The 19,385-nt window shown below is 30.7% G+C and overlaps 1 protein-coding gene across 9 annotated transcripts in view; it reads right to left on the bottom strand.

The window, feature by feature from the left end:
• The window catches only part of LOC122524367 (teneurin-m), a 735,394-nt gene that overhangs the window by 26,545 nt on the left and 689,464 nt on the right, over positions 1–19,385 (bottom strand). For all 9 annotated transcript variants that reach the window (XM_043646584.1, XM_043646586.1, XM_043646587.1 and 6 more), the window contains one exon: positions 5,117–5,299. In XM_043646584.1, coding sequence (XP_043502519.1) covers positions 5,117–5,299 — 183 coding nt within the window. The remainder of the gene's footprint in view (positions 1–5,116; positions 5,300–19,385) is intronic.

Here is a 19,385-nt window from a genome sequence, read left to right on the forward strand (position 1 = left end):
ATCGGACTACTTTATTAAATTTTGTTTTTTTTATTAAAAATTGTTGGACAATCGTAATTTTTTAATACCTTTAAATGCAACGTTAATATTACAACACACCTACACGAAAATAAAATAATAATAAATTAAAATATTATTTATAATATACGAATAAGTTAAATTGTTTAAACCGATCACCGATGACTCCCATGGCATTTAATAATATTAATTACAATATTACAATGATTCAAAATATTTTCACACGCGTGAAATTCCAAGAATTTATTATGAAAAATATTTAGTACGGTCAGACTACTTTATTAAATCTTGTTTTTTTCATAAAAAATTGTTGGATAATCGTAATTATTTAATACCTTTAAATGCAACGTTAATATTGCAACACACCTACACGAAAATAAAATAATAATAAATTAAAATATTATTTATAATATACGAATAAGTTAAATTGTTTAAACCGATCACCGATGACTCCCATGGCATTTAATAATATTAATTACAATATTACAATGATTCAAAATATTTTCACACGCGTGACATTCCAAGAATTTATTATGAAAAATATTTAATACGGTCAGACTACTTTATTAAATTTTGTTTTTTTCATAAAAAATTGTTGGATAATCGTAATTATTTAATACCTTTAAATGCAACGTTAATATTGCAACACACCTACACGAAATAAAATAATAATAAATTAAAATATTATTTATAATATACGAATAAGTTAAATTGTTTAAACCGATCACCGATGACTCCCATGGCATTTAATAATATTCATTACAATATTACAATGATTCAAAATATTTTCACACGCGTGAAATTCCAAGAATTTATTATGAAAAATATTTAATACGGTCAGACTACTTTATTAAATTTTGTTTTTTTCATTAAAAATTGTTGGATAATCGTAATTATTTAATACCTTTAAATGCAACGTTAATATTGCAACACACCTACACGAAAATAAAATAATAATAAATTAAAATATTATTTATAATATACGAGTAAGTTAAATTGTTTAAACCGATCACCGATGACTCCCATGGCATTTAATAATATTCATTACAATATTACAATGATTCAAAATATTTTCACACGCGTGACATTCCAAGAATTTATTATGAAAAATATTTATTACGATCAGACTACTTTATTAAATCTTGTTTTTTTCATAAAAAATTGTTGGATAATCGTAATTATTTAATATCTTTAAATGCAACGTTAATATTGCAACACACTTGCACGAAAATAAAATAATAATAAATTAAAATATTATTTATAATATACGAATAAGTTAAATTGTTTAAACCGATCACCGATGACTCCCATGGCATTTAATAATATTAATTACAATATTACAATGATTCCAAATATTTTCACACGCGTGAAATTCTAAAAACTTGTTACGAAAAATACTCTGATAGTGATATATGTCTCAATTTATATTCAGTAAGTATCAACTACAACGATTAGACGATTTATCGATAACTTATTGTCCCAAATACACACACACACACACATACACACATATTGAATAGAAAATATAATAGGAAGACAGCAGCTTTAGAAAGTATAGAAGAAAATCTTGAGAATAATAGTAATATCATCGAATCTAAAGTATACTAATGTATGTGGTATGAGGATAAAAGAGGTGTAGTCAACTGTAAACGAATAAAGATTTTTCAGTATTATATATAAAAGGTCATAAGCGTTGGACAGTGTCATAACCTTGAGTCAATAAGTTTTAAGATCATAAATCAAGGTCTCGGTGAAACAGCTTTCGATGTTCTGTCACTTCTGTCTCCGCCTTGAGAAAGGACACCCCATTTAGGATCCAACACTAACTTATAATGCTTTCAGTTTACAGAGACATATACATACACACGTATATAAGAAACCGATAGATATAAACATTTTTTTTGGAAAAATGAACATAACAAAAATGGAAAATCCTGGCGCCTGGAATATATCACGCGCACATACACACACACACGCACGTATACTGTAAAGAATATATATATTTTTTCTTTTTAAAATCTTTATTTTCTTCAGAAGACAGAAAAGAAATGAAGAGGAGAGTTCTTAACTGAAGAGAACCATCCCTCAGGTATCTACTTGTTGTACCTTTTCATGTTCAGTATGCGAGGGTAAGGAACTCGTTTTCATTTTCCTGTTGTTAACTTTAAAATATATTCAAGAGAATATTTCATCGAGTTAAAACCACCGACATGTGTACAAGTTTCTATTTTTGATTTTCTATTATTTTCATTTTTTTTCGATTGGATTGACTTTTTCGAATACTTTGGAATGAATAAATCTTAGGACAATTTTTGGGAATTTTGATATAGGTTCATATTTGTGTGTTTTATTAATAAATAATATTAATAAAAATAATAATAGATTAATGTGAATTAAGATATGATTAAGATTAGATTAAGATGAATTAAATTTTAATGTTATTTCTATTTTATGTGTTTGATTTTTTCTTTTCACGAAAATTATTCTATCGTTGATGACGAATCAAATGAAAAAGTTGAATTGTTTTTAACGGATTAAATGAATAATGAAATAAAGTGAGACAGAGAGTAGGGAAGAAGGACCAAAAAAAAAATAAAAGAGAGAAAAAGAAAGATAGTTAAAAGCAAAAAGAAAGAGAAAGAGAGTGTGTGTGTGAGAGAGAGAGAGAGAGAGAATGAGATGGTAGTTGGTATCTCAACAAACAGGCAAGTTAGAAAAGTTTAGAAGAAAATCTCTAAGAGTTTTCAGGTACTTTCGAGGCCTTCCCAAAGGTCTTTAAGGGTCCTGCTTCGTCGATAAGATAGGAAGCAGACAAAAAAGAGAAAAAAAGAGAAAAAGAGAAAGAAAGTGTATGTGTGTGTGTTTGTATGTTTAAAAGTAGGGGATGAATTTGAGAGAGAGAGAGAGAAGGGATAGTAAAGAATGCATTGGTTACTATACACTATGTTATTCTCTCTCTCTCTCTTTCTTTTTTTATTTTTCGTCAAATATTGTTTAAACTTATTCATTATGAATTATTGTAGCACTTTTTTATTTTTATTATATTTCTAATGAGCATTTTACTATGATATTTTGTGTAATGTTTTATTTAAATTATGTTTTGCTTCTATTATATATATATATATATATATATATATATATATTATTTTATATTATATATTACATATGTTTTATTTTATATTAATTACTTTATATTATATTATATGTTATTTGATAAATAAACGAACCTGCAATTAAAACAAAATTCCATTCTACTGGGACTACTTACAATAAGCCCTTTTATGAAATTCCTTAATAAATTCAAATTCAAAATTCCAAAATTTTCATTCTCTTCCTCTTACTTTCTCCTTTATCTTATATTCAGTTTACTCTTCACCAGTTACAACCGATTACGACCTTTACCCTCGTCAAAGATGTCATCCACCCCCTCTTCCCCTTCTTTCTCGCCCTACATTTTCTCTCTCTCTCTCTCTCTCTTTCTTTCTTGTAACGTCATTAATTAATCCTATCGTAACCAGAGGATTGAAATAACATTAATTCAAGAATATTATCATATACTTATACCTCACAGTTATACTTCAAACCTCACACTATCATTACCTTCTTTCAAAATCATGTTCTAAAAGAATTACTATTTGTCCGTTTTTTTTTTCATTTTTTTCACCATTTTCCTTTGTCAAATATTAGACTCGTTTACTTTATCCTTCATTATCTATACCATTTACTTCTTTTACTTTATCAACTGAAAAGTTAGTAGTCTTTAAATGTTTGACTTCTTTGGATGGGGGTTGGGTGGGTGAGGGGGGGAGGAATCGAAGTTAACTTATAGAGATGTACTCATATATACTTTTCGTGAAGTCCGAGAAAAGGCCTGCCGAGATAGGAGTTACTTTTGATCTTTTAGTCCCCCCCCTCCCCCACCCCAACCCTCCCATCTTCTCCTCAAAATCTCCTTCTTCTTTCATCTACCATCTTTTACTCATCCACCACCGAAACTTTATCGTACACGCGTTCGTTTACTCGGTGAAATACGAAAAACAACTTTTCGACTCGTTTTAAGTCGAGATTTTAAAAGGATTCCTATTTTTATTTCAATTCATTTTAAACAACCCCCTTCTCACTAACCTAAGACTCCCGCTTACTGCTTTTTTTAATTCTTTTTCATTAACTAATTGTAAGATTTTCACATATCGTGTGGTTTAATATTTCTTTCAGTTTTTAGCAAAATTATTTAAATCTCAGGTGTACACCAGTTGGGTTTATAAAATTGGGTTTGAAAGAAAATAATGGAAGATCAATTTGCAAGGATTAGGTTTATGATACTGAAACAATATACTCGGATCAAAAGATATAACTATAAATATAATATAAAGAAAGAAATAGAAATAGGAATGCACAAATATTTAAAAAATAAAAAACACATCCTTTCCCACATGTTGCTCTGCTTCTGGTTGAATTTTGAAAAAAGTAAAATTGCTTTATACTAGGATCGAAAAAACAAAATTAAAAATAAGAACGATAATTAGATAAAGATAAAAGATAAAATAAGATTAATAATAATGAAGATAAAAAATTTAGGTAAAAGATAATTAACAGGAATGAAATAATTTCGACGAAAAATTGAAATACAATTATCGAAGGGGAAAGAATTTTGGTACAACGAGCTACGAATCGTGAATATTAATTATTATATAAATAAATTATAAAATTATTATATTATAATTATATAATTATAAAATTAAATTATAAAAATTATAAAATTATTATTATAATAATATTACATTAAATATTATATATATATATAAATTAGCGAACGAATGCAAAAACGAAAAAAAAAGAGAAAAAAAAGAAAAGAAGAAAAATAAAACTAACGAGATGTTAATAAGAAAGAAAACATCAGACAAAGGATCGGAAAGACGTAATCCTTTCCCACGTATTCGATAGTTGCCATTTTGTTATCTCTCGTTAAAGTTCTTGAATTTTTTCAACTTCAGTCTCGTTCTCCCCTCATTCTTTTCCTCTGTTAAAATCTTTCGACCGATAAATCAGATTTAACGAAGATCTTTTGGCAAAAGGAGGAGAAGGAAGAAGGACTTACTTGGTACATTGTAGAAGTTACCGGATGGGGTGCGTACGAGACAGGATGGTTCGAGATCAGGATCGCGTTCGTGATCGCTTGCTGCGTGACTTCCTGGCAGTCTTCCGTTAAGACGGCTCATTGTAGGATTACGGGGTGGCACATCGGGCGGGCCCCGTGGTGCCGAATTGTCCAATAAACACCCTGCAACAAACAATCAACAAATTTTTCCTTTAGGTTCGATCTTGAAGATTAAACAAAAAAAAATGAAAAAAAAGAAAGAAAGAAAGAAAGATAGATTGTTAGTTTCAACCCTCAATATCATCCCCCAAAACTTTTACTTTTTTAACTTATATCAACGATAATATTTTTTCAAACCATTTCTCTGCTAACCCCCCCCCAACCTCAAATCTGTTATTATTATTATTAGCGTAGTATATATAATATTTATTAATAGTATATTTTTATTATTATATGATCATTGTTATTACTATTTTTATTATTATATGATCATTGTTATTATTATTTTTATTATTATTATTATTATAGTAACCAATTTTAAACTGTGACGTTCCCCTTCTCATCGTAAAATTCCCCCTTCTTATCTTTGACTATATTTTCTTGTATCCTGCAGACCCTCCTTATTTGAACCCTCACCAATTTCTTAAAACAAATCCGACCATTTCCTTAGTTTTTCCCCCTTTTTAACAAAATCCCGTGATAAATATCGGTCGACCTTTGACACAGTTGCTCTATCATTTTAAATCTTTACTCTTTCATTTGGAAACATTTTCCTCGATTTTTTTTATTTACAAAAGTTAATTAAATAAAAGATATAAATATACGAATCTCTCTTTTATAAATGTATAAAGTTTTTCAATTGTTTATTCCATTAGAAAATCAATTTATATACTTACAAGGTAGTATTGGGGTGGGAAAATGATCAAATTGACAGTATACTAATCCAAAATACTTACTATCAAATTTAAACAAAATCTTTCCAATAGATTACCTTAGAATCGTATAAAATAAATTACAAATCAAAACGTACATTCATTCCACTTTAAAACCAAGATCAAGGTTATACTTTAAGGATACATTAAAAGTAATACTTAATAAACAATATTTTCAATATAATACTTAAACCTTTAACAAAATATAAAATCAAATACAATAAATAAAGTTAAAGAGAAGGATTCCTGAATTATTTATTGTACTCTAAGAAACTAACTCAAATTGGGTCCCTGATATATCTTAAGCCCAACATGGAAGGGTGGAATAGAAACAAATTCACACACACATACATACACACAAAGAGTTAAGCAAAAAAGATGAAAAAAACGAGGTCGCTTGGAAATATCAATCCAATTCCTTTGCTACATTCTATTGCAATCCTTTTAGAAAAAAAAAAACGAGATCAAAAGAGAGAGGTATATATATATATACACATCTACACACACACGTACACACATATACAGATATATATATAAAGAGAGAGAGAGACAGATAGATAAAAAGAAACCGGCATTTCTTCTTCAAGACTTTGCACAATGGTTTCTACGTAATCCTGGACAGGTGAGCCAAGTCGCGTTCATAAACTGAAGAAGGGAGAAATAAGGTGGGGGGGGGAGAAGGGGGGAAAAGAAGGGGTTGAGCCGATCTTTCGATTAGACACGCCTCGCGTGTGGAAAAACGTCTGAGAAGAACCTTTTTCAAGTGGTTTACTTTTTTCTAGCCCCCCTTCGCCCCCCCCACCGCCCCAACCGTCTCTTTCTTTCTTGGTTTGCTCTTGGATATGCACATTATACTAATCTCTATCTCCTTCTTTCTCTCAACCCATTCGATTACATGTTCGAGCATTTAAATAACCCTTTTTAAATGCCCTTTCGTTTAAATCTTCTTTAAAATACAATTATTAATACATTCATATCATACAATCATATTTTTGTGTTGGGGTGTTATAATAATATCATATATAGATCATAATTATATTTTCAGGGCAAAACAATTTGTTATTGTAACAATTGCGAAGTAATTTTTATTTTTAATTATATTCATATTATATAATTATATAAAATTTAATATTTTATATAAAAATTTATATATATTATATAATTATATAAAATAATCCATATAAAATATGTTTTTTTAATTATATTCAAGATAAGAGTAAAGATATATAATAAATTTTACATTGAAAAAACAAAAGAAAATGATTTATATAAATGATACAATAGAAAATGTTATACGAATGGTATATTAATTAAGATATAAATATATTAAAAATAGAATCGAATGTTTTATAATATTTTTGTGGTAAAAAATTGAAATAATATTTAACAATCGGTACTATCATCAAATTTTTAAAGAGAGATATTATTTCATAATTAAAGTCGTCAAACGACACGATTAAAATACCTATGAAATCAAAAAGAAAAAACAAAACTAACAAGATTTTCATACGAGATACAACTAATTAAACGAAATAGCAAGCTAATAATAAGGTTAAAATCCAATAATACTCAACGAACTATTCGCAATCGATTTAAAACTAATCTCCTAACACAGTTCACCCTTTTTCTAATTCGTTGTTCAGGGTCAAGCCAGCCAGCATTGTATCGCGAAGAAACTTGAAAAGGAAAAGAAAAAAAAAAAACTAAAGAAAAGACTAAAAGGGTTGATGAGAGAAATAAAGATAAAGAAAAGGTTAAGGGGCAATAGGTATGAGGAGGGAGGGCGGGACTTTGGGGTTGACCGGGTTAGGTGAGAGGAGGGGGGGGCGGTTAAAAGGAAACGGTTTTTTGGTAGGAAATTCGAGCAGTTTCTTCTTGTACGTCGAGTAGGAACCAATGAAGCGGATTCTTTCGTATCTTTTTTCTTTTTCTTTTCTCTCAAACCCTATAACGAACTGCCCTTCTTCTTTCCGATGGAAGACATTACGTGATAAAGGGCGCAACAGGAGGTGATCCAAAATGAGAAAGAAAGAAAGAAAGAATAAGAGAATGAAGAAGGAAATAGTATAAGTAAAGGATGAAGGGTAGGCGGGTGTACGAAGGAACGGGGTTGGGGTGGGGGTCGGGGGGTGTTACCATGAAAAGAAAGGAAGAGACGAAATAATAGAATAAAATGGTAGAAAAAAAAAAGTTTTGTCTCGTACGGAGGACAAAAGACTTTCTCAATCTCGTCTAATCGTTCTTCTTCGTTTCCTCCCCTCCTTCGCCCCACCCACTACTCATTTTTAGCCATTCGTATACCACCATTTTCTCAAACCACCCCACCACCACCATCTTCTTCTTCTTCTTATTCTTATTCTTATTCTTCTTCTTCTTCGTCTTGTATCCTCCACCCCTTTTTAAATTGTTTTCTTCTTTTCTTTTTATTTCAATTCGTGCATCGTTTGAAGGGTATACTTGGAAACACGAATTGGGGGATGAAAGGGCGAGGAAGCAGAAATAATATTATTCGATTCTTTTATTGGGGATTTAATTTGGGGGATTTAATTTTAGATGTATTGATGGATGAGATTTAAATAATAATTAATTTTTAATTTGATTGAGTGAGTTTATGTGTGTGTTCTTTTTTCTCTTTTTAACCATTTGATTTATACGAAATGGGGGTTGATATTAGTTGATTAAACGTTTTATCTGTTTCGATACAAATAAAGAAAAAAAAAAAAGAAAAAATAATCATCTATTGGTGTTTCACGAATAAATTTGAATCCTATAACCAATTCAAAAGATTTTTCTATCAGATAGATACTTTTGTCGTCCAATGAAATTTCGTTTATTCTCATTGTTCTAAGCAATGTTTACCACTACGTAAAATGGAAAAGAAAATGTTCCTTGGTTTCTAGAACGATAAAGGATAAAAATAAAAATAGAAAGAATCGAATTGAACTGGCATGGGGTATCGTGCAATTCGAATCTTATTCGACTAGCCTCTTCAAAGTTATCGACTTAGCTTCAAGAAAGAAAGTGTAAAATAGAAAGAAAAGAAGACAGAAAAGAGACAGGAAAAGTCATCGTGGAAGATTGGATGATTATCGCGAAAGGTTACACCTTGTTTGACCTACCACAAAATTCTTTTACTGTTCAAACAATGTTCACCATTATTGAAACCTTTTCTTTTATTCTTTGAGCGTGTTGAAACAATTCTGATAAAACAATAATGATTATAATCGTCATTTGTGTCAGAATATTGTTAATAAAATTTAATAAACATTTTTATTATTATTATTATTTCTGATTAATATTAAAATTTATCCCATTTAATTTCTTGTATATTGTTCATACGCTAAAATTATTCTTTCATCTTTTGAACCAGTTAAAATAATGACGATTATAATCGTCATTTGTGTAAAAATATTATAAATTAAATTCTATAAAAACATGTTTAATTTATTATTATTTTTGATTTAGCATTAAAATAAAATCCAATAATAATGTAATATTTATATCTTACAATGAAAGAGATACTCAAATACAAACATAACCTCCAATTATTCCGATCTTTAATATTACTTCGTAAAAAAAGAAATGGCCGACTTTTCAGGAAAAAAGAAAGAAAAAAATAGAAAAAAGTAAAGACAAATAAAAGAAGAAAAAAGAAAAAAAGGGACGTAGGAAGGGAAAGAAACTCTTCAGGCTCATCGATATTCCACGCTCGAATAGAAACTATCGGGAAGAAATCTCGAGTGGACGTATGAGTCGAGTAGTCCTCGAAATCGAATGGAATCGGATCGAATCGAATCATGGAAGTGGAAAAGTCCATGGTGCAAAAGGGCCCTTCTCTTCTTCTTCTACTATTCCCTTCCCCCGTTCTTGTTAATAGATGATCAGAAGCTAAGTCCACGTTGGTTGGTATTGTCGTATTCCTTGGATTCCCTTGACAAGACACCTCAGGATCTATCAAGGAAACTTCGAAGTAACGAAAGGAAAACGAAAAGGGTAAGGGTAAGGGAAAGGACTAAGACTTAATGCGTAGAAACGAACGGATTAAGAGAAGATAAAAACAATGGTATTGAAACCTAGACAAAAACAAAGAAAGGAGACAACGAGTATATGAACAAACAAACAAAAAGAAATAAAATACATAGATAAAGAAAGAAGGGTGTGCAGAATAGAAAGAGGAAAAAATAAAAGAAAAGAAAAGAAAAGGAAAGAAAAGGAAAGAAAAGAAAGCAAAAGCTTAGGAGTGAACTAGAAAGAAACAGGAGACACGCACAAAAGGATGATGATCATCACCCGTCTAACCATCCAACCATCCAGCCAACTAGAATTTCTTATTCTACGCGTTCGTGCTTTTACTCATGGCACGTATATCTCTTAAAGATGAGAGTCCTTGCGACAAAGGATACTCACGCGGTTAGAAATAAGGCATCTGTGAATCGAATTATATACGTTCGGTTGGTTGGATGGGTCGTCCTGGGGCCTGAGGGTTTGTATTGGTCTGGTTTGATGTTCCTTCTACTTCTTCTACTTCTTCTTCTTCTTCTTCTACTATTTCTTACTCGTGCCTAACCTAAACCTCGAAAATCGAACGGAATAGGTAAGGACAATCTATCCTATTCGGAAAAAAGAAGATTCGAGTGAATGAGAGTCCTAAACCTTAAAGGTTGTTGTCGCACCGGGCCGAGTAATGGATGCTCTGAACATCCATTGAGAGTGTGCACGTCAAAACGCGTAACATAATATCGGGGCCCTTCGGCGAGCAAGAGCCCATACCTAATGGAATTTATTAGAGAAGGCCCTATATACTCTCTTTCCCTTTTATATATTCCCCTCTCTCTTTCTCTCTCTCTCTCTCCTCTACTCTTCTCTACTCTTCTCACCGATCTTTCCCCCTACCCACGTTATTTTTCTTTCGTACAAAATCCGCATTCAGGTATGGCGGTAACAGATTTTTCTTTATTATTCCTATAACGTTTCCCTCTGCGAATATTTTTTTCTTCTTGTTTCCTTTTTTCTCATTTCGAAAAATCAAGGAAGGTAATATGAAAATGTCAGGTACATTCGAGATCGAATTTAAGCGTATAAACGTACGCGCGCGCGCGCGCGCATATGTGTACGTGTGCGTGTATATGCGTTTTATTTTTTTATATTTCGTTTCAATGGATCGCAATTAATCATTCGATAAAGCAAAATTGTTATCCTCCGATATATTTTTTTTCGAATCATCGATCTCTAACGTGGAGGGGGTAAAAGTATTGGGTGGGGTGGGGGGTAAAGCGATGGAAGCAAAAAAATGTCCTCATGATCGGTTAAAGTTATTGAAAAACAACATATATATATACATACACACATATTTAGATTACATACAGACGTACATATATTTATTACATAGGGGGTGGGGGGACAATATTACCGTTAAAAGGCACACGTAAATATATTTCTCATCGATTTCCATTTATACTCGGGGCAAGGTTTCTATTTTTTCTTTTTTTTCTTCTATTCCGGTTTTTAGTTCTTTTTTTTTTCGACTCGTATCGACGAGTTCTTAAAGTTTCTACCACCGGGGAAGACGTTGAATTTCGTTAAACGGCTTCGAAACAGAATGCTAAGGTTAAAGCGAGACCAAGGAGGAGGAGGAGGAGGGAAATGTGAAACTGGAGGAGGAAAAAAGACGAGGGAGGTGGGAAGGGCAGGGAGAAGGGAAGGGCAAGGGGAGGGGTTTTTAGAAAGAAAATAGAAAGAGAAACACGCGAAGAAGGGAACGATTTCGACTCCTAGTCACGTTTCGAAGGGAGCCAGAAGCGACGGATTTGAGGGTGGGAAAGGAAGAAGATGGACAAGGGTTAGTCTCGTGTCTGGATTAGCTTCCGGAGCGGAACGAATTAATACTGGATCGAAACAGAACCCTCCCTCCCTCCCTCCCTTCCGCCCTTCCTAGTTTCTTCCTTTCCCTGTTAAAACCTCGATCGGTATCGTGTCCTACCAAATCGTACGTGAGAAACTTCCCTAAAGTCCTCTCATCGTCACGATTTTTTTCCCTTTAAACTGTTTTAAATTAAATATTATAATGATAATAAAATATTTCTCTCTATTTTTTATTTTTTTTTTATTTTTTTTATTTAATTTAACATCAGCTTGATTGGTTTTCATTTACGATTTTATTGTTATACATATGTATTTAGATAAAAATACTTAAATAAATTTTTTTTTTTTAAACGTACGTTGATTTTTAATAGAATTATGAATTGTGTATACGAATAGTAATCCATAAGTTCGAAAAATTTAGGATGTGATATATCTATTTTGACGGATGTGAATCAAATTGACTCATTTTTAAAGATGGCCGTTTTACATAAACCTAACCTATTTCTCGTGCATAAAAATTTGTTGTTAAGAACAATTTGATCTGGTTGAATTGTCTAGTTAAAGTATTACGCAAATGAAATAGAAGTAAGGGCATCTGTGATAAGTGTAATAAAAATATTTAAAGAAAATGTATTTTACAAACAGAATGTATATATATGTAAACATTGTTTTCAATGAAGTTTCTTTAAAATCCCTTTATGTTTTTTAAAAGCAAATTTCAATTATGATGTTAAAGTCAAATTGATTCATTTCAGGCAAAATAGTGTTATAACAATCTAGCGTTATATTATTTAAATAATTTTAATCGATCGTTTTGATATTTAAAACCTTATTTTCTATCGTATTTCGATGAGAATTTCGTACGTTGTATTTTTTGTCACTAATTTCACATATGTATATTTGGGAAGGAAGGGACGTATTGTTTAAATTAAATGATTAATTATAATCCGCTAGTAAATTGTTAGTGATGTTTCCTAAACCGCAACTTCATTACCAATCATTAAAACCATTACAGCCGTCCGTCCAATCCAGATGAAATTTTGTATAATTGATTCGTATGCATCCACTAGGGTGTGACCAACTTCACTATTTTCCTACTATTATTTTCCACGAGTGTTTAGTTAGTTTCAATTTTCCAATCGGATTATAAAGAGCAGTTATATATATTACGATTATTTCATCAGGATTAGATTAATAAAATAATATAAAGTTTGTTGAGAGAGTTACAGACGAATTGAGAATTATTATTGCTCTTGTATTAATAATAGGATTCATTTTGTTAATGTTTTTTTTTTTAATATGATAATAAATAAAATTATTAGAAATGTAATCGTGTAGATATTTTATTTAAAAATTGGTTTATTGATTGATTTATGGTCCTCATCGTTATCGAGGTTTTCAATTAATTATGGTTTATGTTAATTTAAACTAAACTCACTAATATTTTTTTATTTAAATGCAACATACTATATAATAATCATTGTTATTGGGTATACAATTATAGATAATATTAAAAATCCAGTTAAAAATAAAATTTAATGTATCTTTGATCAAATAAAAATTATTATACATTTATTATTATATAAAAAAAAGAAAAGTAAAAATAAATAAGGTATCATATTTAATCATTGTCACAATTAATTATACAACAAATTAATAAAATTCTATCCAATTCGAATAAAAATAAATATAAACGTATTTAAAATCAAATAATAATTATCTAACATTTAATATAATCGAAAAAATTATACAAAATATCATTAAACAACAATAATAACATATTAGCAACTACCCATAATAGATATTTTCATGATATAAAAGGAACCATTTTATTTTTTATTTCAAACAATAGAAAAGAGTTTGGCGATTTCGCAGATGCGAGAGAGCTACGATGAAATCGCTCGAGAATGAAATCGCTTAACGTTTATTCGCCTTTCGAAGCAGGGCTGTAAATAACGGATCGACGTTCGCGCCTTCGAAGGAAAACGATAGAGAAAGAAAAAGAGAGAACGAGAGAGAGTAAGAGAAAGAAAGAGAGAGATGAAACGCTTTCGAATTTCAAGGAACACGCGTTGGACGACGTGAATTATGGCTGCTTCGAGGAGCCACGAACGTTACTAGAGCCCTGTAAAAATATTATCGAAGATATACGCTATTTTCGTACAACCAACCAACCAACCAACCAACCAACCAACGAGGAGACTGTTCCCTTTCGTATAAGAGAGGCCATTTTCTAAAGAGAAAGAAGAACAGGAAGAAGAATAAGAAGAAGAAAGATAGATGATATTCGAAAAGTTAACGTTCCCGAGGAATACCCAAAGCCGTAACCTTCTTCGTTCAGTAATAAATGCTAAAATGGTCGAATTATTTTAACCCTCCTACTGTTCCGTCGGTAAAGTAGATTTTACTAACCTAACTTTCATCGTGGGTGGGTTATTTCAATGTTATTGTTGTTTAACAAAATTATGATTCAAAATTTACTAATATTCTTTAGGGTCTTTATTTTTAGAATTGTTGAATCAAGACTCGGGTAAAATGTTAATTGTTTTAAAAAAAATTTAAGAAAATTTGTCAACGCTGTTATCATATTTGATATTTATTTTAGGTTAGATTCGATAATTAAAAATATAACAGAGATATAAAATCTTTTCCCTCCATTTTTTCTTGCATGCACAGTATGAAAAGTAAAAATTATTTCGTGAACGTACGAATATATAAAAAATATTGTCTTATATACAATATAATTTATTATTAACAATTTTAATTTAAAATAAAATTATGATATTCAAATATGATATTGGCCATGAAAGATCAACACTGGCCGATGAAGGGTTAAGTTTATGTATATTCAGCTTCCTTTTCCCTTCACCCTACCCCTCTTTTGCTCTTTTTCTTTTTTTTGCAGATTTCTCTTCTACTATCATCATCCAGTTTCTAGCATCACCGAACCCGAAATTACTCGTAGAACCCGTGCTTGAATTTTCGGAAAAATCATTTTCATACTACGTAGAACCCTTATATACTAACTCTTGTAGTAAGAATCACATAATAGAATATATCAGGTAGGTATGAACGCGAAAGTGCAATTTACTATGATATTTTAAGGTTTTCCTCGAAATATGTAGAAGGTTAAGTGGTAATAGACTATTATCAAGTTAGCTTGTAGTTTTGCAATTTAATGTAATTGAATCGGGCCTCGTTTTTGAAGTAAGTATATTGCTATTATGTTTAGTTCCGTTCGTGTCCAATCAATTGGATGCATAGTAAGTTTGAACTGATAAGTTAAAATTGTGTATTTGAGATAGATAAATAATAGAAAGAATATTATTCTTATTAATTATTACAATTTTAAATAAATGATTAAGTAATCATGTAATTATTCCTATTAAAAATTGATTCAAAGATAATATATTGAAATAAGATAATAATTAATTTCTATTTTTCTTTTATTGCAACGAGTTAATTTAATCACGAATAAATTATTGTTCTGATAAAATAAATAATAATACATATAAATGATAATTTAAAAAAAAACATTTAAAAGAAGAAAAGCGTTGTTTAGTTATTTTTAAAAATGTTTACGTATAAATATTATTATGTTTAAACGAGCAATAATAAATATTAGTCTAAATTTTTATTATCCTTAGAATCTAACGAGTCACTTAGTAAGATTTTGTATCAAAAAACGAAAACATTTTTCTGCTGTCTTGATCACGTTACTTCAAGAATAATTTTCAAACCCTTTTTCTTACTGTCTTTTTATTATTACCATTATTACTACTACTACTACTACGAAGAAAAAGAAGAGGAGGCTTACTTGTAGTCACTTAACTTATGCTACTTGGCCGGTTACTTCGTTTCCAAGCGAATCACAACGTTACGTCTTGTTAGGAAATTTTCGTCACTGAGAAAGAAGAAGATCTCTCGAGTAACCAACCCTCGACCTCCCACCTGCTCCCTCCTCCCCTGTCCCCCATCCACCTACCTCCTCTTATCCCACACCCTCTCATTCTTTTCTATTTTCTTTTTCCCTTTCTCTCTTAAACCCGTCGTATGCTACTCGCAAGCATTCAAGGAAAAATCTTGAAAAATTACCCCTGAAACAGGGGTGGTAGTTGTACTAGCGAGTGAGAAAAAGGGTCGAAGGGAAAGAGAGAGTGAGAGAGAGTAATTCGTGCAAGGGGTGAAACGGTTTTAATTGGAAGCCCGGGGAGAGAGAAATGAGAGTATGAGAAACGTAGGACGAGGAGTGGGGGGGGTGAGAAGGTTTGTAGTTGGTTGGTTAGATGGAAAGGGCCAAGTAGAAGGGTGAGAAAGAAACGGCAGATCTTTCTTTTTACTTTTCCTAATTTTTTTTTTCTATTTTTCCTCTCTCTCTCTCTCTCTTTTTCTAATTCCTCTATCTAACTACACTTTTATTTTATTTTATTCTTATATTTTTGTTCTCCTACTATACTAACTTCTTTTCACAGTTACATTTTCTAGGCATATACACGTACGTATGCATATACATGTACGTTACTGCACTTAGGGCAAGAAAATGAAAAGGGTTAGAAAAGAAAGAGTAAAATAAAGGGCAAAAATATGTGTGAAGCTAGATTACGAACGTGTTTTACCTTATTCTCACGAAAGGTCGAACACACGTGTGTGGCTGCTTTCACGTGAGGGGTGGCGCGGGGGGGGTAGGGACTCTTTCTCTCGTAGATATTTTACAAGAAAACGGAAAGGGTTGGAAAAAAGGATATGGGGTCGTAGTTTTTTTCTTCTCTGCTCATTATGTCTCTGGAATAGCCGCGGAAATGCTCGGACACCTTAAACCGCGCGTTATGTATATACCACTTTCATCCCTTCTTCCCCCACCCTCTTCCCCCACTCCACTACCTACTGTCTCGTACTACAGTCCCTTTCCCCCACTCATCCTTTCTACGTCTCCTCATTTTCATTCTCCTTTTTCTTCCCATTTCCACTTATCTCGTTTTTCCATCCACGAACAAAGTGGAAAGTGGAAATTTTCTACGTCACTTTATCCAACTATTTTTCTTTTTCCTTTTTTTCTTGCTTTTTCTTTTTTTTTCTTTTTTGTTTTGTTTTTTTGTTAATATTTTCTTTTTTTTCTTTTTTTGCCTTTCCCTCATTCTCTTTTTTTTTAATACGGGGAAAGGACGAGAAGAGCTAAAAGAGGTAAAAGAAAGATGAGAAAGGACTTAATTCGTTTCCCATTAGAATTTTTCGAGATACTTCCTAGGGAGAAAATAAAGATACTCAGGATGAAAATGATAAAAGTAAAAAGATATATATATATGTATAAATTTAACATTTGTTTGTATAGTATATAATTTTTGACTTTAATTGTAATGTTTAATATTATCGATAAAATTCTATAATTAATGAACGATTTAGTTTTGAAATTTTGATAATAATTACATAATTATTTTTCCTAAAGTTAATCAAATTCTCAAACAGCTTAATACAAATTGTTAATTATTATTTATATTTATCATCTAATATACGAGAGAGAAGAAAAACAAAAATAAATTTTAGAAAATATCCAAAAGACAAATATGTCGAAAGAAAAAGTAAAATGACACGTAGGGAATAATAATTTCGGAGTAAAATATGGCGAACGATTTTAATACCAGTTGTTTTATCTCTCCTTTTTCCTTTTTTTTTTTTTCTCTTATAGTCAAATAATACACGTTCACGAATATGGTCGGGGAAAGTATCTCACGTGTATGACGAGAACACCCGAAAAAGGATGAGTAAAGTGGCTATTACGAAAGGTATATTAACAAAAGAAAAGAACATTCAACGGGATCAACAAAGGGACGACACGCATGACGGGGATCGAAAAAAACTTTAAAGGAAGGCAACTTGAATACAAAAAAAAAAGAAAAATATTAAAATAAAGAACGAACAAGAAGAAAAAAGTGAAAACATTAGGAAAGAATGAAAAAGGTAATAATAAAACAATCTCGCAAGTATACACACGTGTGCATACATACACATATATATGTGTATATGTGTGTACAATGTATGTGTGTGAATATTGCAAGTGCAAAATTGGTTAGTATATATGAATGATTCGTTTATATGCGTGTTAATATGATTCCTTTTGACGTATCTGTACGAATGAGTTTGGATAAGTTGTAATTTATATATATGTGTATATGTATATGTGTGTGTGTGTTGGAAAGAGAAAGCAAGTCTGGTAAAATGTTACCTTAGCGTTTTACCAAGAGACGGTGTTCATTTGGTATAAACTTCTCTTTCGAAGAAGAGACAGATGGTCGGCAGAAGGAGCTCGTACTGAACGAAAAAGAATAAAAAAAAGAAATAAAAGTGTGGATGAAGGAGTTTAGTATAGTATAGTATGGGTGGCGGTATATATAGTATAGTATAAAGGAATACACTTGTATAGGTGAGGAAGATACGCGAGCGTGAAAGATACCGGCGGATATCGGGGCCGGGATAATAATAATCGATGCCCCGAGGTGTCCTGTTTTTGGCAAGGTGCACAACACGCCGAGTGTTCGACGTGTTAAATGCGCGCAAATCGAGTACGTGCGGGGGTGTTACGTGTTGCTTCATACGAAAAATAAAAAAGAAAAAAAAAAGAGTATTTTAATTTTCGTTGATACGCAATAATAAAAAGAAAGAAAAACAAAATAGTGACGTACAGTGATACGCGACGAATGAAAACTGATTTTGTTTTATTTATTTATTTTTTTTCTTTTTTCGTTTTTTTTTTTTAGAGATTATAAGTGTCGATTTTTTCTGTTGTTTTTTATTTTTTTTTATTTATTTTTAACGTTTATACGACGAGGAACGAAATATTAGTAAAACGATGATGATTGTGATTAGTTTATTGTTAAACGGTATATTTGACGTATTTTGTAGGTTAGGTATGGAAAGATATGTATATATACAATTATATTTATTAATCTATTATTTTTAATATTGTTATTTTAAAAATATTCATTTATAATCTTGTCGTATTAGAATAAAATTTCTTATAATTGGTTTTTAAGATATTTATGCAAAATTTGGGTTAACAAATGGTTCACGCTAAAAATTGTACACTGATCGATTGTACAAAATTTCATACGAATTGTACAAAAATAATAGTATTACTTTTTTTAAATTAACAATAGAATTACAATTCAACCATTAATATTTCTTTTCATTTCTAAAGAACAATTTTATCAATCTAATAATACTTCGTGTTTCATAGCTTAACTATTCAACCTGTTTATATACGTCAACAGTTTATATTTTACATTAATTAATAAAAAAAAAAATGAATCAATAGTTACACACCGATTAACTATCGAATAAATTATTCTCAATATTACTCAACCTAATTTATATAGATCTTATCGTTACCGCATATGATCAATCAAAATTTTTGAATCTAACAATTTTTTTTATCTTCGTACAATAAACTTTTATATCAATTAACTGATCATTCTTCTTCC

The sequence above is a fragment of the Polistes fuscatus genome, unplaced genomic scaffold, assembly GCF_010416935.1.
Source record: "Polistes fuscatus isolate 324 unplaced genomic scaffold, CU_Pfus_HIC Scaffold7, whole genome shotgun sequence".
In the NCBI taxonomy this organism is placed as follows: domain Eukaryota; kingdom Metazoa; phylum Arthropoda; class Insecta; order Hymenoptera; family Vespidae; genus Polistes; species Polistes fuscatus.